At 46.8% G+C, this 22,570-nt stretch overlaps 1 protein-coding gene across 1 annotated transcript in view; it reads left to right on the plus strand.

The window, feature by feature from the left end:
* FAM120A (family with sequence similarity 120 member A) overlaps positions 1 to 18,253 on the plus strand; it is a 134,076-nt gene extending 115,823 nt beyond the window's left edge. The window contains exons 16-17 of the mRNA XM_082265481.1: positions 6,697 to 6,796; positions 16,204 to 18,253. Coding sequence (XP_082121607.1) covers positions 6,697 to 6,796; positions 16,204 to 16,515 — 412 coding nt within the window. The 3' untranslated portion in view covers positions 16,516 to 18,253. The remainder of the gene's footprint in view (positions 1 to 6,696; positions 6,797 to 16,203) is intronic.
* Positions 18,254 to 22,570: the final 4,317 nt, after the last annotated feature.

Raw genomic sequence — 22,570 nt, forward strand, 5'->3', positions numbered from 1 at the left:
CAGATGCTGGTGGCTGATCGATCCACAAAAAGGCCCAGAGTGTCAATTTCCTCTGATTCAGAGGGCGATGGGGATGCTATGGCTGGAGTGCCCTTCTCAGGGTCTCGCTCATCTCTAGACCTTGCGGGGTCTGAAGGGGAGGCTGAGGTGGAAGGGGTTGATGTTTCTCCCCCTGGCTCGTCTGAAGAGCTTGCACTCATGGATGAGTTGGTTGCTTCTATCAAGCAAACACTGCATTTGGAGGATGAACCATGTCCTCCTGTTTTGATGTCCTCTTACGGGACGCAAAGAGAGCGCAAAACGTCGCAGGTTTTTCCTTGCTCTACGGAATATCAGCGCGCTGTTGATGAACAATGGCGCAATTTGAAGAAGCCTTTTGCTGTGCCGAGTAGGTTTAAGCTGCGTTATCCTTTTACTCCCGCCACTGATGAGCTTTGGTGTGTGCCGCCTCAGGTGGATCACGCGGTGGCGATTTTGAATAAATCCACTGCGATTCCTGCTGAGGATACCCCGGCATTCCGGGACCCTACGGACAGGAGGTTGGAGTCTCTGGCCCGTCACTCTTATACGGTTGCGGCCTCTATGCTGAAGCCAATTTTTGCTTCCATTATGGCAGCCCAGGCTATTGCAGATTGGACGCAGGTGCTCAGGCGCACCCTGGTGGCTGACTCTGCCCCGCCGTCAACATTGGCTATGGTGGATCAGATTCATCAGGGTGTCATGTATTTGTGTGATGCGGACTTAGATATGGTCCCTTTGGCTGCGCGTCTCCAAAGTGTGGCGGTGTTGAACCGTCGCCTGATATGGCTGAAATGTTGGTCTGTTGACCAATCTTCTCGCAAAACTTTAGCTAATTTGCCCTACGCGGGCTCTCGCCTTTTTGGCGAATCTTTGGATACTCTGATTAAGGGTATTTCTGGGGGTAAGAGCACTCTCTTGCCCCAGACTCACAAGACTAAGTTTGTTCGCGGTAAGAAGACTACCTCGTTTAGACCCCCTCAGGGGTCCTTTCGTGCCTTTCGGTCGCACTATAAGGGCAAGCCCTTCAAGGGCCAAGGCTCCCCGAAAAAGCCGTGGACAGATAAGCAGAAGTCCGGCCAGTCCGGGTTCGCAGCCCATAACAATGCGGCCTGAAGGGGCGCCCTCACCCAGTTCTGGGTACGTTTGCTCGGTTTTCTTCAACCCTGGCTGGCCCGCATTCGGGACAGGTGGGTTCAGGAAATCGTTCGATCTGGATACAAGATCGAGTTTCTATCTCGGCCGGCGAGCAGATTTTTTTCCCTCAAATCTTCAGCTGTCTCCGGAGCGCTTGCGGGATCTGCACCTGGCGGTGCGGGACCTGCGGGCTCAGGGAGTGGTGGTTCCGGTGCCTCATCGGGACAGATTTCGGGGGTTCTATTCCAATCTGTTCACTGTGCCCAGAAAAGAGGGCAAGGTACGTCCGATTCTGGACTTGAAAGCTCTGAACCGCTTTGTGCGGGTTCGCAAGTTCCGCATGGAATCCCTGCGATCAGTGGTGGCTGCCCTGGTTCCGGGGGAATTCATGGCGTCCATCGATCTGAAGGATGCGTATCTTCACATCCCCATTTTCGAGGGTCACCAGAGGTTCCTTCGATTCGCCATTGCGGAGGATCACTACCAATTCGTGGCGTTACCCTTTGGTCTTGCTTCGGCTCCGCGGGTTTTCACCAAGGTGCTTGCGCCGGTTCTGGCTTTATTGAGAGCCCAGGGCATCTCGGTCCTGGAGTATCTGGACGACATTCTGGTTCAGTCTGCGACCAGTCAGGGTCTGGTGAACGACCTGTCCGTCACGATGCAGACTCTACAGGAGTTTGGTTGGACGATAAATTTTCCAAAATCGACGCTGTGTCCGTCGGTTCGTCTTCCTTACCTGGGAATGATCCTGGACTCTGTTCAGGCGAAGGTATTCCTGCCGGAAGACAAGCTCAGGAAGCTTCAGGAAGAAGTCAGGTCCCTCAGGGACGTTCAGTGCTCGTCCCCCTGGACGTGCATGAGGTGTCTGGGATTGATGGTCTCGGCTTTCGAGGCGATTCCCTTCGCCCAGTTTCACACGCGGGGTCTCCAAAGGGAGATTCTGACCAGGTGGGACGGGTGACCGCAATCTCTGGATCTCCAGATTTCATTGAGCCATCGCACCAGAAGGCACCTTCTGTGGTGGCTCCAGTCCCTGGCGGTGTCGGGGGGCAAGTCCTTTCGCCCTTTCTCGTGGACGGTGATCACCACGGATGCCAGCCTGTCGGGCTGGGGTGGTGTTCTGGGCTTTCTGTCCGCCCAGGGTACTTGGTCGGAGGAGGAATCCTCCCTTCCGATCAACATTCTGGAATTGCGAGCGATAAATGTCTGCCTTCGGCGTTGGTCGGACAGGCTGCAGGGCCGTCCGGTTTGGGTGCAGACGGACAATGCCACAGCGGTGGCCTACATCAACCACCAAGGGGGCACCAGGAGTGCCCGAGCGGCTCGGGAAGTGGCCGACAATCTGTCATGGGCCGAGACGCACGTCCCGGCGATAACTGCGGTTCACATTCCGGGGGTGGAGAACTGGCAGGCGGATTATCGAGTCGCCAGGCCCTGGACCAGGGGGAATGGTCCCTTCACCCGGATGTCTTCCAGATGTTGTGCGCGAAGTGGGGCTCACCAGATGTGGACCTGTTCGCGTCTCGTCTAAACAACAAGGTGGTGAGGTTCGTGGCAAGGACGCGCGATCCTCGGGCGGAATGCGTCGGACGCGTTAGTGGCTCCCTGGCATCAGTATCGTCTGATGTATGCCTTTCCACCGATTCAGCTACTTTCCAGGTTCCTTCGCAGGTTGGTCTCGGAGCCGCACACAGTGATTCTGGTGGCGCCAGACTGGCCTCGCCGGTCTTGGTACGCAGATCTCGTGAATCTGGCGGTCGACGCTCCGTGGCGTCTGCCTCTTCGAGAAGATCTCCTGTCTCAAGGGCCGATATTCCATCCTGCTTTACAGTCGCTGGCTTTGACGGCCTGGCTGTTGAAACCAAGATCCTGAAGGATAGGGGTCTCTCCCCTGAGGTCATTCACACTTTGATCAAGGCTAGAAAGTCCTCTTCGGGGAAGGTTTACTACCGTACTTGGAAGGCCTATTTTTCTTGGTGTGAGTCCAGGGGGTATTCCCCTTGCTCATACTCGGTATCAAGAGTGTTGGCTTTCCTTCAAACGGGCGTGGACCAGCGTTTGGCGTTGGCCACGATTAAGGGTCAGATTTCTGCGCTGGCCGTTCTCTTTCAACGCCCTGTGGCGTCTAATTCTTTGGTTAGCACTTTTGTTCAAGGGGTGCGGCATCTGGTTCCTCCTAGGAGGGAGCCTTTACCTCCGTGGGACTTGAATCTTGTTCTGTCCGTGTTGCAACATGCTCCCTTTGAAAAGATCAGGGAGAGCTCGTTGTCTGTTGTCCAAGAAGGTCGCCTTTTTGGTGGCGATCACTTTGGCTCGCAGAGTGTCGGAGCTGGCAGCTTTGTCCTGCAGATCTCCGTATTTGGTGGTTCACTTGGATAAGGTGGTCTTGCGACCTAACCCGTCCTTCCTTCCGAAAAGGATTTCGGAATTTCACCTCAATGAGGACATTGTCTTGCCTTCGCTTTGCGCGAAGCCTAAACATCCAAAGGAGGTGGCTTTGCATTCCTTGGATGTTCGGGCGATCAGGGTTTACCTGTCATCGACTGAATCCTTTCGCAAGACGGATTCTCTATTTGTCCTTCCAGAGGGGCCTCGGAAGGGCATGGCGGTGTCGGCTTCTACCATCGCCAAATGGATCAGACAGGTCATTGAACAGGCCTATGCTTTGAAGGGAAAAGTTCTCCCCATGCCTGTGAAGGCGCACTCTACCAGATCTCTGAGTACGTCTTGGGCCTGTCCTCATCGGGCTTCTGTGGCCCAGATGTGTAAGGCGGTGACTTGGTCGTCCGTTCACACCTTCTCAAAATTCTACAAAGTGGATGTTCAGGCATCGGCAGATGCTTCCTTTGGCCGCAAGGTTCTTAGTGCGGCAGTGCCTTAGGGTTCCTTGTTTTTTCTTTTGGACCCTTGGCTGTTGGGATGTTTTTATCCCTAGGTTATTTGTTTTCCTGGGTTGTTGCTCCTGTTGAGCAAGTTTTTTTCATGTTGCCCAGTTGGTTTCCTTCCTTTGGTAAGGTTCCTTTTTTTCTGATGTGGGTACTGCGTTGCCTTGGGCGCGGCTGCGATTTTTCTCCCACCCCTCATGTCTACACTGCTTTGGGACGTCCCCATAGTGACGAATATGAAGAGGCGGCGACTGTCGGAGGACGTAAGAGAAAATGGAATTTTTGTAAAATCTTACCTGTAAAATTCCTTTCTGAGTCCTCCGACAGTCGCCGCCCCGCCCCTCTTTTGGGGTTTTGTTTATGTACTCTACTGCTATGCTACTGAAACTGAGGTAGGAAAGCAGGAGGGTATTGACTGAGGGGACCACCCCCTAGGGGTGGGGTATGCTAAAAGCTTTGATATTAACCTATTCTGTTGCCTAGCTACTCCTACGGAGCAAAGGTCAATAACCCATGGTGACGAATATGAAGAGGCGGCGACTGTCGGAGGACTCAGAGAAAGGAATTTTACAGGTAAGATTTTACAAAAATTCCGTTTTTTTTTTTCCAACCTGAAAGAGAAATCCATAATGAGCTAGTATGCATCGCATACTAACTTATTATGAAATACTTACCTTAGAGCGAGCCCCCACCGTGCCGCCCGCTTACCTGTATGATGGGCGACATGTTCAGTCGCCTGTCTTCCGGGATCGAGGCATCCGGCCATCTGATTGGCCGGACCCGCGATTACGTCACTCCCGCGCCGACGGTCATGGCACGGGGCTCTGAAGGAACGGCACCAGCGTCCCTTCCTTCAGAGCGCATGCGCCAGTGATGTCAATGGCTGCATTTAAGGTAAATTTCTCCTAAACGGTACATGTTTAGGAGATATTTACAGTACCTATAGGTAAGCCTTATCATAGGCTTACCTATAGGTACAACTTGCAGAGGAGGGTTTACTTCCTCTTTAAAGAATCAAAGGTTTTTAGAGTGCTGATATCGCATATCTGGTCAAGATACTTAATCCCCCTAGAAGCCCAAACCATAGGGTCTGGTTAAGCTATGGCCAGGTGTCTCCAGATACCAATAATTCCAGGCTGCCAAACTCTGCAGTGAGATTGGTATATGGCCACCTACAATTCTGCTTTTTATTTATTTTGTGCATTTCTTTGCTCATCAAAGCGTCACTATGTGGGTAAGCCTCTAAGATTCATAGAAGAGAAAAATCCGATTTATCTTTCCATATCCTGACTTTGCTCTTGATTTACAAAGACAGATAAGTGTAACACATTTAATTTATCAAGGACTACCTAGCAACCTTTCTTTCCCTGTGCTTTGATAACTGTAGTTGGGTGCATGCTAATGTAAACTTTGCTTTGTACAGTGTATATAGAAACATGGCTGGAAACGAGGATTGAGAACATGGGTGGTAACCGAGATAAGGGCATATGTGAAATTCTACCTAGGGGGAGACACCTGCTAGACATGCACAGAAGGGGGTTGTGTGGCTAATAAAGAAAACAGACAACTTGCTTTTAGGAAAAAGGTTCCGCTTTCAATAGATGTATGTAATAGGTTTTATATAGGGATGCACCGAAATGATAATTCTGGGCCGAAACCGAAAATGCAGGATGCCCTTGGCCGAAAACCGAAAATTACTTTTTCCCCCCAAATAATTTTAAAATAGATAGAAGAGTGTCATACACCAAAAACAGGCAGCGACGTACACCTGTCGCTGCCACCCTGTCACAGTATATGTACTGTGACTGGTTGGCAAGAGGTTAATTTAATTACCAATGGTATTAGTATTATTAAGCATGAGGGAGTTAATGTATTGCCACTGCTGGTCACTGATGCATTAGTGACCGACCAGTGGCAGTTAATTAACCCCTTTGTGCTGCATTAGTGCAACCAGTATCAGTGTTAATTGACACTGGTTGCACTGCTACTGGTTGCACTAATGCAGCACAAAGGGGTTAATTAACTGCCACTGGTCGGTCACTAATGCATCAGTGACCAGCAATGGCAATACATTAACCCCCTCATGCTGCAATAATACTAATACCATTGGTAACCTCTTCTCAGCTTCCCCCCCCCCCCCCTCCCCCGGCCTCAGCAAAAGTCCCGCCTCTGGCCGGCGGCCCACCTCCCGGTGATGTCACTACTACTACGATCTGTGCATGAATGAACTGACACACCGGGTGGGAGGGCGACCGCTAATAGCTGTAACTATGTGAGCGCTTCACTTCCCTGTCAGCGGAGATACCCGCATGACAGGAAAGTGAAGCGCTCACATAGTTATAGCTATTAGCGGCTGCTCTCCCGCCCAGTGTCGGGTCAGTTTAGTTCATTCATACACATAGTAGTAGGGACATCACAGGGACAGGGAGGCGGCCGGCCAGAGGCGGGACTTTTCAAACCAGCGCTGCGCCCTCCTCCTTCCTCACGGCAGCCATTAATTTCGGCATGTTTAACCCATTTTCGGCCGAAATGGGATAAGCCCATTTTCTGCCGAAAACTTTGGTGGCCGAAATTTCGGTGCATCCCTAGTTTTATATGTATACATATTCCCAAATTCTAACAAGTTTTTTTTTTTTTTTTTCTTTGCTCCCTGTAGACGCCCCAGAGGAGTTATATCAACCCCCGTCATACGAACATTTGGAAGAGGCGGTAGATATTATGGAAGAGGAGCATACAAAAACCAAGGGGCAACTCAGGTATACGATTTTTTGTCTATGACAATTTAAGATGTATATTGTTTCAGGCATTCAGGACAAAGTATTGGAGTGATATCTAGTTGGAAAAAGCAGCTTTCTAATTTCCACTGCTGTTTAAAAGATATACATACATACACACACACCTGGTAAAATAAGTATTGAACACGTTACCACATTTTTCAAGGTAAATATATTTCTAAAGATGCTATTGACATGACATAGTTGCATAGTTATGTTGAAAAAAGACATCAGTCCATCCAGTTCAACCTATGATGTGTGTGTGTTTGACGTTAACCGTACATTGTATACCCCTGTATGTTGTGGTCTTTAAGGTGACTGTCTAATAATTTTTTGAAACTATCGATGCTCCCTGCTGATACCACTGCTTGTGGAAGAGAGTTCCACATCCCCACTGCTCTGACAGTAAAGAACCCCCTATGTTTTTTAAGGTTAAACCATTTTTCCTCTAGTTTTAGTGAGTAGCCACGTGTCTTATTGTATTCCCTTTCTCTGAAAAATGTGTTCCTTATGCTAGGGTCAACAGTACATTTGTAGTTAGATATCATATCCCCTCTCAAGCGTCTCTTCTCCAGAGAGAATAAGTTCAATGCTTGCTGTCTTTCCTCATAGCTTAGATCCTCATTCCCCTAATTATTTTTGTTGCCCTTTTCTGGACTCTCTACTGTACCAGCACATCCTTTCTGAGGACCAGTGTCCAGAACTGGACGGCATACTCCATGTGTGGCCGGACCAGAGTCTTGTAAAGTGGGAGAATAATCTCTTTTTGGAGTGAATCCCCCTTTTTTATACATGTCAGTATTCTATTGGCTTTGCTTGCAGTGCCTTGGCATTGCATGCCACTGCCAAGCCTGTTGTCCACTAGGACCCCCAGGTCCTTTTCCATCTTAGATTCACCCAGAAGTGTTCCCCCCCCCCCCCCCCGTCCCCCCCCCCCCCTAGTGATTAGCTTGTGTTCGTGTTAAAGTGTACTTTACATTTTTCAACATTAAACCTCATCTGCCATGTAGTGCTAGATATCCCCTCCTCTAGATCATTTATAAGTAAATTAAGCAGGATTGGTCCCAGGACAGATCCTTGGGGGACCCCACTTTCCACACCCGCCCAATCAGAGTACTCCCCATTTATCACCACCCTCTGGACTCTCCCCTGGAGCCAGTTCTCTATCCAGGTACTTACTTACCCTATGGTCCATACCTACGTACCTTAGTTTGTACAGTAAGCGCTTGTGGGGAACGGTGTCAAATGCCTTTGCAAAGTCCACATACACCACATCCAAAGGCCTTCCTTTATCTAGATGGCAACTCACTTCATCGTAGAAGGTTAATAGATTGGTCTGGCAAGAACGATTTTTCATGAATCCATGCTGGTTACTACTGATAATATCATTTTCATTACTAAAGTCTTGTATATAGTCCCTTAACATCCCCTCCAAAATTTTGCAGACTACAGATGTTAGGCTGACACATCTATAGTTACCTGGGATTTATCTCGGCCCTTTTTTAAATATTGGTACCACGTTGACTTTTTTCCTATTAGCTGGCACCATTCCCATCTGTAGACTCCGTAAAGATCAAGAATAAAGGTCTGGTTATCACCTGGCTGACTTCTTTAAGAACCCCCTGGTGCAAGCCATCCGGTGATATTATTTATGTTAAGTTTCTCTAGTTTAGTTCGAAGTCTATCTTCTTTTAACCATGGGGGTACTTCCTGAGGTATATTATTTAATTTAGCATTACAAGCTGGGTTAGTGTAGCCCCCCAATTCTTATGTGAAGACTGAAGAGAAGCACGTTCACCCTCTCTGTCCTCTGGCCAGATTCCCTTCATCATCTTTTATGGGGCCAATGTGTTCTGGTCTCGCTTTCTTACTATTTATATACTTAAAGAATTTCTTGGGTTTTCTTTTACTCCCGCTATATGTCTCTTGTGTTCTATTTTAGCCGCCTTGATTTCGCCTTTACATTTTGTTATTGCACTCTTTATACTGTTGGAATGCTGTCAATGACCCCTCAGCCTTGTATTTTTTGAATGCCTTTTCTTTAGTATTAATATGCCTTTTTATGTTGAAGTTTAGCCACCCAGGGTTTGCTTTTGCTCTTTTAAATTTATTCTCTTTTGGAATGCACTGGCCAATCCTTTTGTTTAGTATGCTCTTGAAGCACTCCTATTTTTCCTCGTGTTCTTTGTTCCTAGGGTTCTATCCCATTTGATATTTTCTAGCAAAGAACGCAGTTTTGGGAAGTTGGCTCTTTTGAAATTCAGTGTCCTTATATTACCCTTGTGTTTCCTATTACTATGAATTATATGAGACTAATTGACCTATGGTTACTGTTGCCTAAGTTGCCCTGTATTTCTATATCTGTGATTAGGTCTGTATTGTTGATAATCAGTAGGTCAAGTACCGCATTGTTTCTTGTCGGTGCGTTCACCATCTGACCCATGAAATTATCCTGCAAAACATTTAGGAATTGCCAAGCCTTGGATGAATGCGCGGTTCCTTCTGCCCAGTCTATATCTGGATAATTAAAGTCCCCCATTATAATTAAATTTTCCATCCTAGCTGCCAATCCAATCTGGAAAGGAGGTCTGCATCCCCATCCTCCCTCTGGTTGGGGGGCCTATAGCATACGCCCAATAATACTTTCCCCATAATGCCTTCCTTTTGAAGTTCTACCCATAGGGATTCTACCTCCTTTCTTAGCTCCATTAATATTGTCCCTCCTGTTTACCTGTACTACCTGTACACTGTTCTTAATATACAGACATACCCCTCCCCCCTTTTTTACCTTCTCTATCTCTACAGATAAAAGGGAATACCCCTGGATGGTTGCTAGCCAATCATGAGAGCTGTCAAACCAAGTCTCTGAAATCCCCACAAAGTCCACTTCATACATCAGCAGCTCCAGCTCTCCCATCTTGTTGGCCAGGCTTCTAGCATTGGTATGCAAACCTTGTAATTTTGTCCGGTTGAATACTATATCCTCGTTTGTTGTTTTTAGGCTGCTCTTGCGATATTTTTATTTTTTCCCCGTGCCCACCTTGGGTTTAGGAACTCCGAACACCCTACCGCTACTGTTCCCCTTTGTGCCCACTGAATCTTGCTCCCCGCTGGCGTTCCCTCCCCCATCACCTAGTTTAAAAGCCCCTCTAACTTGTTGGCCATCTTCTCACCCAGTACGATTGCACCCTCCCCATTTAGGTGCAATCCGTCCCTACTAAAGAGCTGTTAGCCGACTGAGTCGGCCCAGTTCTCCAGGAACCCGAAACCCTCCTACTACACCAGCTCCTCAGCCACTTGTTTACTTCCCTAATCTCAGGCTGCCTTTCTGGTGTGGTTCAAGGTACAGGTAGTATTTCTGAAAATACTACCTTGGCGGTCCTACTCCTCAATTTAGCTCCTAAATCGTTTTTAAGGACTCTCCATCTCCCTCTGACTTTGGCATTGGTACCCACTTGTACTATGACAGCTGGGTCTTCCCCAGCCCCACTCAATAATCTGTCCACCAGATCCGTGATGTGCCAAACCTGAGCGCCCGGTAAACGGCACTTACGGTCTTTGTGACAGTTTGCCCTCTCTGTCCTAAGAGTCCCCTACCACCAAAACCTGTCTTTCCTTTCCCTTGCTCCCGCCCTCACTGGAGGAGTTCATCCCCTGGCAGCTAGGGGCGTCGCTCTGCTCCAGCAATGCCGGTCCCTGACTGGTTTCCCCAACATCACACAATAGGGCGTATTTATTGGGATACTCCAGCCCAGGACCGGCCTTCTTGCCTTGTTCACTTCTTCCCTTCCTGTCACCCAACTTCTCTGCTCTGATGGCTGCACCCTTGTATCTCCGCCCTCCTCTGTGCAGGCCCCCACATGTTGGTAAGAACCTATGAAATCCAGGCATACAAAGAAACCAAAACCGAATATGTTCAGAAATTAAGTTGTGTATTAAAATTGAATGACACAGGGAAAAAGTATTGAACACGTGAAGAAAGGTAGGTGAAAAAGGGCGTGGAAAGCCAAGACACGAGCTGAAATATATCAGTAATTAGAAAGCAATCCTGCACCTTGTCAGTGCAAATTAACATCAGCTGGTACAGTCTTAACTGATGCCCCATAAAATGGTGTCTCATTACCAACGTGCCACACAAGCATCTCATGACCTTTGCAACCTTATTGTTGCAAAACATACTGATGGCATTGGTTGTAGAAGGATTTTTAAACTTTTGAATGTTCCAGTGAGCACTGTTGGGGTCATAATCCAGAAGTGGAAAGAACATCATTGCATCATAAACTGGCCACTGCCAGGTGCTCCTCACAGGATTTCTGACAGAGGAGAGAAAATATTTTTCAGAAAAGTTGTGCAAGAACCTAGGACCACTTGTGGAGAGTTTCAGAAAGACCTGGAATTAGCAGTACAATTGTTTTAAAGAAAACAAGTAATGCACTCAACTGCTATGACCTGTATGCACGCTCACGCTATGGACTGGGTACTGTGTTAGGAATAAAAGGATGCCATATCGTTTGATGTAAATTAAAATTACCAACCTACAGAGGACTGAATTCAGACACCCCAAAAATCAAAGTGAAAAAATGACCCAGCAGGCTAGTCCATTTTGCTGAAAGTTCATTGCAGCAACTCAAAATGGTATTCAGTAGTTTGTATGGCCCCCACGTGCTTGTATGCATACGTGACAACATCGGGGCATGCTCCCAATGAGACAACGGATGGTGTCCTGGGGTATTTGCTCCCAGATCTGGACCAGGGCATCACTGAGCTCCATCGCTCTCGCCACATGAGGCCAGTCATTGTGCACCAGGAGGAACCCAGGACCCACTGCACCAGTGTAGGGTCTGACAATGGGTCCAAGGATTTCATCCCGATACCTAATGGCAGTAAGGGTGTCATTGTCTAGACTGTAGAGGTCTGTGCCACCATCCATGGATATGCTACCCCAGACCATCACTGACCCACCACCAAACTGGTCATGCTGAACGATGTTACATAACTTTCTCCGCGGCTGCTCCAGACTCTCACGTGTTCAGGGTGAAGTTGCTGTCATCTGTGAAAATCACAGGGTGCCAGTGGCAGTCCTGCCAACTCTGATGTAAAATGTCAAATGCCAATCGATCTCCATGATACCGGGCAGTGAGCACAGGGCCCATTAGAGGACGTCCGGCACTCAGGCCCCCCTTAAGAAGTCTGTCTGATTGTTTGATCAGAGACATTCACACCAGTGGCCTGGAGGTCATTTTGTAGGGCTCTGGCAGTCCTCATCCTGTTTCTCCTTGCACAAAGGAGCAGATACCGGTCCTGCTGATTGGTTATGGACATTCTCCAACCCTGTCCAACTCTCCTAGAGTAACTGCCTGTCTCCTGGAATCTCCTCCATGCTCTTGACACTGTGCTGGGAGACACAGCAAACCTTCTGTCAATGGGACATATTGATTTCCCATCCTGGAGGAGTTGGACTGCCTGTGCAATCTCTATAGGGTTCAGGTATCGCCTCATGCTACCAGTAGTGACGCTGACCTTAGCCAAATGCAAAAATAGTGAAAAACAGTCAGAAAAGATGAGCAGGGAAAAAAAAATTAATTTGCCTCCACCTGTAAAACCATTCCTGTTTTGGAGATCGTCTCATTGTGTCCCATGTAGTGCACCTGTCTTTAATTTCATTAACACCAAAGCAGCTGAAATGAACAACCCCCTCTGCTACTTAACTGACCAAATCAATTTCCCAGGAGTTTATTTGACTTGATGCTATACTTTAATTAAAAAGTGTTCCTTTAATTTGTGCATTAAATTTCAGTTAGTGTGTTTTAATACCTTTTTCCCCTATGTCATTTAATTTTATTACACATAACTTAATTTCTGAACTTATTTGTTTTGGTTTCTTTATATATAGATTGCATGGATTGTTACGGACATTTGGTAAAAATGTCATGTCCAATAGCACCATTAGAAATCTATTTACCTAGAAAAATTGTGACGTGTTCAATACTTATTTTACCTGGCTGTATATATCTTTTTCTTTTTTTTTGCCTTCTGTCCAAGCATTTAGTCATATGAATATTATGGGGGCATTTATAAAACAAACACAAGCTGAAAACGGAGACATTTCTGGAAGGATGTGCAGTTTGTAGATATGGTCACGTTCCCAGCCACTATGCACTATTGATCGACCGATCTAGTTTTTTTTTTTTTTTTTTTTTTTATGTCTACAGGTACTGTGGTGGGTGGTTCTGGGGGTCTAAAAGACCCCAAACCCCTCCTCTGCACTTAAAAGCATTCAAAACGCCAAGTTTGGCTGTTTTGAATGCTCTAAGTTTTTTGAATTCGGCATCATGACATCACTTCCTGGTACTCGGCGGCGCCAAATTCAAAGAAATGGAGACCCGGTCAGGCGGAGGCAGTGCAGATGGAGGCGGTGAAGGTAGGATGCCCGGGTCTCACGGTGGGACAGGAGACCCAGGCCAGCCACAGAAGGAGGGGGGGGGGGGACGTCCGCTCCCTGGAATGACAGCCGAGCGGCTTCTCAGCCGCATCGGTTGTCATTACAAGACAGCCGACCGTCGGCTATGGGCACCGGTACCGGGGTGATGCCTCTAGCTGCAGGCATCACCTCGGTACTTACAGGTCCCTCTCAAAAAATTAGCATATTGTGATAGTTCATTATTTTCTGTAATGTATTGATAAACATTAGACTTTCATATATTTTAGATTCATTACACACAGCTGAAGTAGTGCAAGCCTTTTATTGTTTTAATATTGATGATTTTGGCATACAGCTCATGAAAAACCAAAATTCCTATCTAAAAAAATTAGCATATCATGAAAAGGTTCTCTAAACGAGCTATTAACCTAATCATCTGAATCAACTAACTAACTCTAAACACCTGCAAAAGATTCCTGAGGCTTTTAAAAACTCCCAGCCTGGTTCATTACTCAAAACCGCAATCATGGGTAAGACTGCCGACCTGACTGCTGTCCAGAAGGCCATCATTGACACCCTCAAGCAAGAGGGTAAAACACAGAAAGAAATTTCTGAACGAATAGGCTGTTCCCAGAGTGCTGTATCAAGGCACTTCAGTGGGAAGTCTGTGGGAATGAAAAAGTGTGGCAGAAAACGCTGCACAACGAGGTGACCGGACCCTGAGGAAGATTGTGGAGAAGGACCGATTCCAGACCTTGGAGGACCTGCGGAAGCAGTGGACTGAGTCTGGAGTAGAAACATCTACAGGTAGAGCCACCGTGTACAGGCGTGTGCAGGAAATGGGCTACAGGTGCCGCATTCCCCAGGTCAAGCCATTTTTAAACCAGAAACAGCGGCAGAAGCACCTGACCTGGGCTACAGAGAAGCAGCACTGGACTGTTGCTCAGTGGTCCAAAGTACTTTTTTCGGATGAAAGCAAATTTTGCATGTCATTCGGAAATCAAGGTGCTAGAGTCTGGAGGGAAGACTGGGGAGAGGGAAATGCCAAAATGCCTGAAGTCCAGTGTCAAGTACCCACAGTCAGTGATGGTCTGGGGTGCCATGTCAGCTGCTGGTGTTGGTCCACTGTGTTTTATCAAGGGCAGGGTCAATGCAGCTAGCTATCAGGAGATTTTGGAGCACTTCATGCTTCCATCTGCTGAAAAGATTTATGGAGATGAAGATTTCATTTTTCAGCACGACCTGGCACCTGCTCACAGTGCAAAAACCACTGGTAAATGGTTTACTGACCATGGTATTACTGTGCTCAATTGGCCTGCCAACTCTCCTGACCTGAACCCCATAGAGAATCTGTGGGATGTTGTGAAGAGAAAGTTGAGAGACGCCAAACCCAACACTCTGGATGAGCTCAAGGCCGCTATCGAAGCATCCTGGGCCTCCATAACACCTCAGCAGTGCCACAGGCTTATTGCCTCCATGCCACGCCGCATTGAAGCAGTCATTTCTGCAAAAGGATTCCCGACCAAGTATTGAGTGCATAACTGAACATAATTATTTGAAGGTTGACTTTTTTTGTATTAAAAACACTTTTTTTTTTATTGGTCGGATGAAATATGCTATTTTTTTGAGATAGGAATTTTGGTTTTTCATGAGCTGTATGCCAAAATCATCAATATTAAAACAATAAAAGGCTTGCACTACTTCAGTTGTGTGTAATGAATCTAAAATATATGAAAGTCTAATGTTTATCAGTACATTACAGAAAATAATGAACTTTATCACAATATGCTAATTTTTTGAGAGGGACCTGTACACTTTCAATATCGATAGAAAACGGAAGGCCGATTCCGATATATCGGGGAAAGTGCATATTGGCCCTCAATATATCTAGGCTTTGAGGATAATCGGTCGATCACTTCTTTGCACCATGTAAATGCTTCACTGGCTTTTTAGCAAAATTGCCCCATTGGGATTTGTAACTGTCAATGCAGCTGTAGTACTGTGCTTCTACATTGCTACACCTCCTTTTTTTTTTCTGCACTAAAAGGGGTTAGTCCCGTACAGCAGCCTGTCGTCTAAGCCCTGTTTAGGATTGGTCAGGTTTTATCTTCCTTTGTTCTATAGATCAACTACATTACTCACAATAAACATGCAGTATTTCAAAGCAGTGGTCCGCAATGTGGGTTAGGCCCACTGAATGATAATGTTTGCTCCTACATATAAAAGCCTTGTTGTGCCAGTGCCCTTGCCCCAAGTAAACTTGCAAGCTTTTTAGTATGGTTTGTTTTTATGGCACATCTCCAAATAATTAACTCACAAGCTTTTCAAGTTCAACTCCCCATCATGGTTCACTTCCACGTTTAATCACTGAGCACCCTGTGTCTTGACAAGGTAAGAAAACTACCTGTGCTTACTATGCCAGTTGAACTGCAGCTGTCTTTTCTGACCAATATCATTGCCATTTGCAACCATGGCAGCCCAGGGGAGTTTTGTACCTTGTGTACTGAATTCCCTCAGGTATATAGTTTTCTTGGTTACATGACTGGTTGACTGCTTTAACAAGATGTTTGCACAAAGCTTAAAGTCAATTTAGAAGTATCTTCTGCAATATGAGCCTTAGCTTTGGTGAGATGCCTACAGAGAATCCTATATAGTGAGCCTGCAGCTGTCCCTATTCCAATACAACACTGAGACTGTTTACGTAGATAAACCCTCTTGGGTGACATTTTGAGAAATGATTTCATATGTGTCTCCAGAACCAGAGCAAGTAAGAGTCTGAAATACAATTTTTAAAAATCTGTGCATTGCGTATCATTATGGTGGAGTTTTATTCTAAAGGAGGAGTCTTGTTACCACTGGCAGTTGCTCCGTTCTTTGTTTGCAAGGCAGTGCACAGACAAGTTGCGGCTGAACATTGTGTTCTAAAGAATAATTCAAGTTTTTTTTCCCTTTCTATGTTGCTCCACAGACCAAGCCGGCATACGCTACTTCTGCGGCAGAAGTGGCCAAAGAGCTTAAGACACAATCCGAAGACTCCAAATCATCCGCCGTGTCTTCAGATGGTTCTCTAATCGAGAACGGAGTGGGGAACGAGGACACCCAAGCTTCCCAGATCAACGGGGGCTCGGCAGACATCCAGCCCTCCAACCACTCTGAAAGTGCCTTAAGCAGTGACTCTAAAGCGTGCAATACGAATCCTCATTTAAATGCACTAGATCCAGACAGCGGGCACCACGAGGAGGAAACCCTTGAGGCCTCTGTCTTAAAAAAAGAAGAGTAAACTTATTTTTCTAGAGGGTGAAGGATGTTAGAAAGTTCAGGGTTAGGAATATCTGGAAAGAAGGAGAGCCTACAGTTACGTACATTTTTTCCTTTCCGTAAGTGAAAAATGAGGATTTGGAAATTCGGATCCCTCTTTTGACGTCAGACGACAAAAAAAAAAAGTTTCAGAGGTTTTATTTTCTTTTTAACCAGTTGTAGTCAAAATGCTACAAGGAAAAACAAAAGCTAAGCTTATTTGAAGAGCATTTGGCTCCCATATGTTAACGAAACATGCGCAAAGTTTAAACTGGTTACAACAACAACAAGGCGTAAACAAAAACCGCTCATGCTGTATCTTTAGATACAAGCAAACACAATTTATGGCAGTTCTTTTTTCAGTATATATAAATATATATATATATATAGCTTAAGTATAATTTGTAGTATTTGGCACCATATGTATGCCATTATATTTGATTTTACAATACTGTGTCACGTTAAAAGAAAATCAGAAACTTTGGTTTTCCGCATCATGATATTATGGCACAAACCAGTTTTTTTTTTCCTCTTTCATTCTTTATTATTTCATCTCTGTTGATGTGGTTTTTCTCTTTTTTTTTTTTTTTTTTTCGTACTACGATGTGCAACTTTATTGGAACACAAACAATTATAGCGTTAACATTTACAGATTTTTTTCTTATCTTTTAAATACTCATTACTCATACTATTCAAGGAAAGCTAGAAATCAGAGGGAAGAAAAAAAAGGGCACCAACCTTTTTTTCCCCTTGAAAAATAAACAGGCGTTCACAAAGTAATAAAAAAAAAAAAATTCAGTGAATACTGTTCTACCATGCATCCGTGATCAATGAAATTGTGTGGTTTTTTGAATCAAACGTAGACCATTAGTGCTACTATTGACCTTGCATGGTTCATCCTTTTTAAGGTGTGTAGTCAATATTATGCATGTTCTCGTCCTCTTTCTGCCATTCTTACAAAGTTCTGTGCCCATCTGCAAAACAAGAAAACAAAAAAAACTAATAATCAGTAATAGTTCGATGAGATGTTACTTATGTTTAGTCATTGACTGATCTCGCTCTAACCTTTAAAAAAAAAAATTTTGTGATTATTGACCTCTGTTGCATTTATCCTAAAACAAAAAAAAAATTAACTAGCCGTTTAAATATCAACGTTTTTTCTCTGGTGTATCCATTGCTGTATTGCATTATTGTTCTCTGTTGCTGTTTTCACATTAGCAAATATGGATTCTGTGATTAAAAAAATAATCTTAAAAGTGCTTTGATCTTTAAACCTTACCCCTTTCACCCCCCCCCCCACCCCACTTCTGTAGCAGGACAGGATTTGCCCGTTCCTGAGCTCTTCAGCCTTTTCCTACGCCGAGTACACCTGTTTCATTTTGATGTTTCTGTTAGTGTTTCCAAAACCTTTTAAATGTTCTTTATGAAAAAAAAAATTCCAAATCATTTTTCTCTTCGTTTTCATATAATTCTCCTGATGCTCTTCATCACTCATTAGTGATCAGAAATGAGGTGTAACTCCCCCCATTCTTTTGCCCGCAAGAGCTGAGTAGGTATTTTTAATGTAAGTTGAAAGGAGTTTTGCCCCAACTCATGGACTGTGCAAGAATGAACTACTGTTGGCTTTGTTTGGAAGTCGGTGGATTGTGGTGCGTTATGTCTGAAGGCTATTGAATGCAACTTACAATGCTTAATAAAAATCTTTATTCTTTTAGTATAAACTGGTGTTGTGGTCTTTTTATTGCGAACATGCTTGGACTTTCTAGTCCATTTTATTTTTGACCGTAAGATGTTTTAGACACTACAGGGTATACCCAAAGTCTCCATAGATATGAAAATGTACCATTTCTCTATCGTTCATTGACAAACTGCTCTTGACGAATAAACTGCTCTTCATAACAGTAGGATATACTGCCCCCTACAGGAGTAGGACACTAGGCAGAAAAAAAAAGTTCTGGCTACGCCTATTGACAGTCCCTTCTCTCTGCTATAGGATGTCGGTTTTAATCTGCCTAGTCAGGAGTTTTTTTCTTTTTCTCTGACTTTTTTCCTGTGAGATCTACAAGCAACAAAGCTGGATCTGGGCGAAGGGCTGGATATATAGATCCAGTGGTCACCCCAGCCAGCGTGCGCGGGCAGACCCCAGCTCTGCGCTAGGTCCAACGCGGCATAGTCCCACTGGATGGGGACTGGCCCTACGAGTTAAACGTCTCCCCAGGTCACACACGACCGGGTCTAAGCTCAAGTCACAGCGTTCCTATTGGCCGACAGCCCCACCACTTCGGTGGAGAGGGGTTCTGTCAGATGGTACCCGCCTGCTCCAGGTATGGTGAGTAATTGTTTTCCCCTGGCAGCTTTTGGGGTGGACACGGGCCCCTCCCTAGTACGGTTGGACACCCGGGTTTCACCTCTGTCCTTTTAAACGCCCCCCCCCTTTCCTTCCCTCCCCTCACTTACTGGGCCTATGGGTTGCTTGAACCTACCCCCGGGGGTCGGAACTGGCGTTAGGCCAGCAGGAGGGGGGGGGTGCGTCACCAGCGACTGGACGATTGTTCGTGCCGGGGGGGACTTGCCTGTCACTACCGGGGCCCCCATTCTGTCGATCTTGTCCAGGAGGCTGGGGGGTCCCCAGAAGCTTCGCAGGGCTGCCATTTTCTTGTAGCCCATGTGCTGAGAAAAATCAGTGGCCATGTTGGTACATCCAGCGGCTATTTTGCTGTGGATTCCCATTGAAGATCATTGGCGGCCATGTTTTTGGAGTCACTAGAGGTTTTTTTTGGCAGTGGAGCTCCTCCTTTTTACCTAGTGCTGACACCCAGGTTTCCTCCTGATTTTAGATCGCTACAGACACATGCTGTATAGACATCCTGGGCCTTCCCGGTGCATCTCTGGTGCGGGTGGTGACTCTAGGGGGGGGAGGCTCTCTCTTACTTGCTGAGGGTCTTCAGTGCTTGTGCCTGACCTATTGGAGGCGCTATAGCGCACGGTTGGACGTTTTAAAAAAAAAAAAATTTCTCTGTCGCTCATTGACAGACATAGTCCTCGGTGATTTAACACCCTTGGGTTTATGCTGCCCTCTACAGGAGTAGGACTAGACAGGAAAGAAAACGTTCTGGCCACACCCTAGGGGCAGTCCCAGAGGGTATATCCTCTCACTTCCTGCTCTAGCAAATCAGTTTTTTTCTGTCTAGTTAGGAGTAAGGACCTAGATACCTTGCTGGGATCTTCGGTCCTGGCAGGATTTTTTTCTTAGAAAAGATTTTTTAGACAGCTTTTTTTCTCCAGTGTTCCTGTGAGATCTTCAAGCAAGAAAGCTGAACTGGGCGACGGGCTGGATGTTGAGATCCAGTGGTCACCCCAGTTCAGCCTACGAGCGCGTGCAGGCCATAGCTCCGCGCTGGGTCGGCCGCGACATAGTCCCACTGGACGGGGACTGACCCTGCGAGTTAAACGTCTCGCTGAAACGCCAAAGACCATGAGTCACGGCGTCCGTATTGGTCGACAGCCCTCCTACCTCGGTGGAGAGGGGTACTGTCAGGAGTTGGCGCCCGCCTGGTTCCGGTATGGTGAGTAGTATGTTCCCCCTTTCCCCCTGACGGGTCTTGTGGTGAACGCGGGCCCCTCTCTGTAATGGTAAGGATGGGTTCCCCTCTATCCTATAACATGTCACAGATCCCCCTAATTGAGTGTGATTTTTGTGTACAAGAAGCCAGGAGGCTTGGTTTGGGAGCTGACAATCGAATTGTAAAAATGTGAAAATGATTGTAGTCAGTGGCAGTACTAGAACTTTACTGTGATAGTATAAGGTATCCTACCTGTCAGAAGCCACAGGGCGATGTCTATACATGTATACTGCATTCCAGATCATTCCTCCAGCTAAGCAGATGCCTCCCGACGGCCACGGACCGCATACGGCCCGCCAGGGTCCGGTACCGCTGACCACCATGAGGGTGAAGGGTTGTGAGGCCGAGATCCTTCTGCAGACATGCCGCTATTCTGTGCAGGCCGCCGCCATTGTCTGGTAGATCGCACGAGGCCGCCATTTTGGTGTAGCCTCGTGTCTCCAGCATGGGGGCGGCCATGTTTGAGGTGACTCAAACACCTCATGGAGCCAGGGGGAGGCGCCGGCAGGCGTGTTAAGGGGCGGAGCCGCCTCCTTTACCCAGGAAATAGGGCCAAAGACTTCCTGTCTGTAACAAGACAAGCACTGAGCAAGCTGATGAAAACTTCTGTGCATCAGGGATGAGCCTTGGGGTCTCTCTCTCTCTCTCTCTCTGTGGGGTCCAAAAAGGCAGGTAACACTGAGGGGCGCTGTTGCGACTGGGGGACACAAAAAAAAAAAAAAGTTTTTTACTTTGTCATTTTTTGTCGCTGGCAAGTGTCTTGTATAATCATTGACCCTGCCGCATAGGTATCCCCACCTGATCCCCTCAAGGTGGCCGCAGGACCCTCCAGTACCCCACTTGTTTTTAATGCATTATCTGCAGTTTTGGAGTCTTTGGTATCCCGGGTGGAGGTGGCCTGTCAGGGACGGGGGTCAAGAAGCGACCCCCGCCTACCCCTATTGTTTATCAGATACTTCAGGGGCTGTTGTCTCAGGTAATATCTCCTCAGCAGTGAGGAGCACGTTTCTGCCTCCGCCATAGCACAAGAGTGGTGGATGCACTAGTTGTGTCCGTCCGGGAAACCTTTAGTCTTGAGGTTACACCGGCAGAGGTAGCTGAGACTGAGATTCCTTTTTGGTACTTGTTAGCCTACCAAAAGGGCGAAGGATTTTCCTTTACCAAAATGGGGTCGTTTTGAAACAAACCCCTGTTATTTCCAAACTTATGGCTAGGTGCTATCCGTTTGAGGAATTCCTCTTTATAGGATAGACGGTACCACCTGCTGTCTTACCACAGACTGTTAGGATAAAAGGACCTCGTAACTAACGAGGACCTTCCTTTTCTGCTCATAAAGAGTTGTTTGTTCCGCAAGGGCGGGCGATAAGGCGAAACCCTCCAAAGCCCCTTTAGAGGGGTTTCAAAGGGCGCTGGTCGGCTAAACAAAAAGTCCGGCTCAGCCAAGCCTGAAGATACAGCCTGATGCGCCCCTACCCATCTCTGGGGTGGGGGGGATGTCTTCACCGGTTTCTGGAGGACACAGGATCGAGTTTCGATCACTTCCACCGGTGCGATTCTTCCCTTCTAACATTGAACGGTTTCAGGGGTTCTATTCGAACCTATTCACAATGCCCAGGAAAGAGGGCAAGGTGCGTCCAAATCTGGACTTGGGAAGAAATAGAGTCCATCCGTACAGTGGTGGCCTCCCTGCATCAGGGGGATTTCCTGGCGTCCATAGACATTTAGGAGGCCTATCTTTATATCCCCATCAGCGTTTTTTCGCTTTCCCAAAGATCATCCCTGGTTCCCACCAGGAGACTGAACTATCTGGGCCTAAGGTTGGATACATCCTGGGCAAGAGAGTTTCTCCTTGCGGAGAAACTTCAGAAGGTTCAGTCAACGATTCGGATGTTGCTGTCCGTCAATTGGCTGGGACTGATGGTGGCCTTCTTAGAGGCAGTACCGTATACCCAGTCTCATACCCGAATTCTCCTGAAGGAGATTCTTTTTTAATGGAATCAGAATTCCGATTCCCTGGACAATCGGATCCGGTTGAGCGAGCGGACCAGGAAGTCTCCGATGCTCAACCAGGGGAAGTCATTTCTTCCGATAGTATCCAGATTACCAATAAGGGTATCGGAACTGAGAGCAATCAGATTTTGTCTGATTTACTGGATAGAGCAGCCCGATTCGGATCCAATCGCATATGGCCTCTTCATCCAGAGGTTTTTCACTAGCTGTCCCTTCATTGGGACATCCCGGATGTGGATCTGTTGGCACCTTGGCTTAACAGGAAGGTGCGGAGGTTTGTAGCTCGCGCCGCGATCCTCTAGCGGACGCAGCAGAAACGCTGATCGCCCCGTGGGGGCAGTATCAGCTACGGCATGCCTTCCATCCTCTCAAGTTGCTGCGGGGACTTCTTCGCAGGATAGAGGT

Source organism: Pelophylax lessonae, assembly GCF_965119305.1.
Source record: "Pelophylax lessonae genome assembly, chromosome: 8".
NCBI lineage: Eukaryota > Metazoa > Chordata > Amphibia > Anura > Ranidae > Pelophylax > Pelophylax lessonae.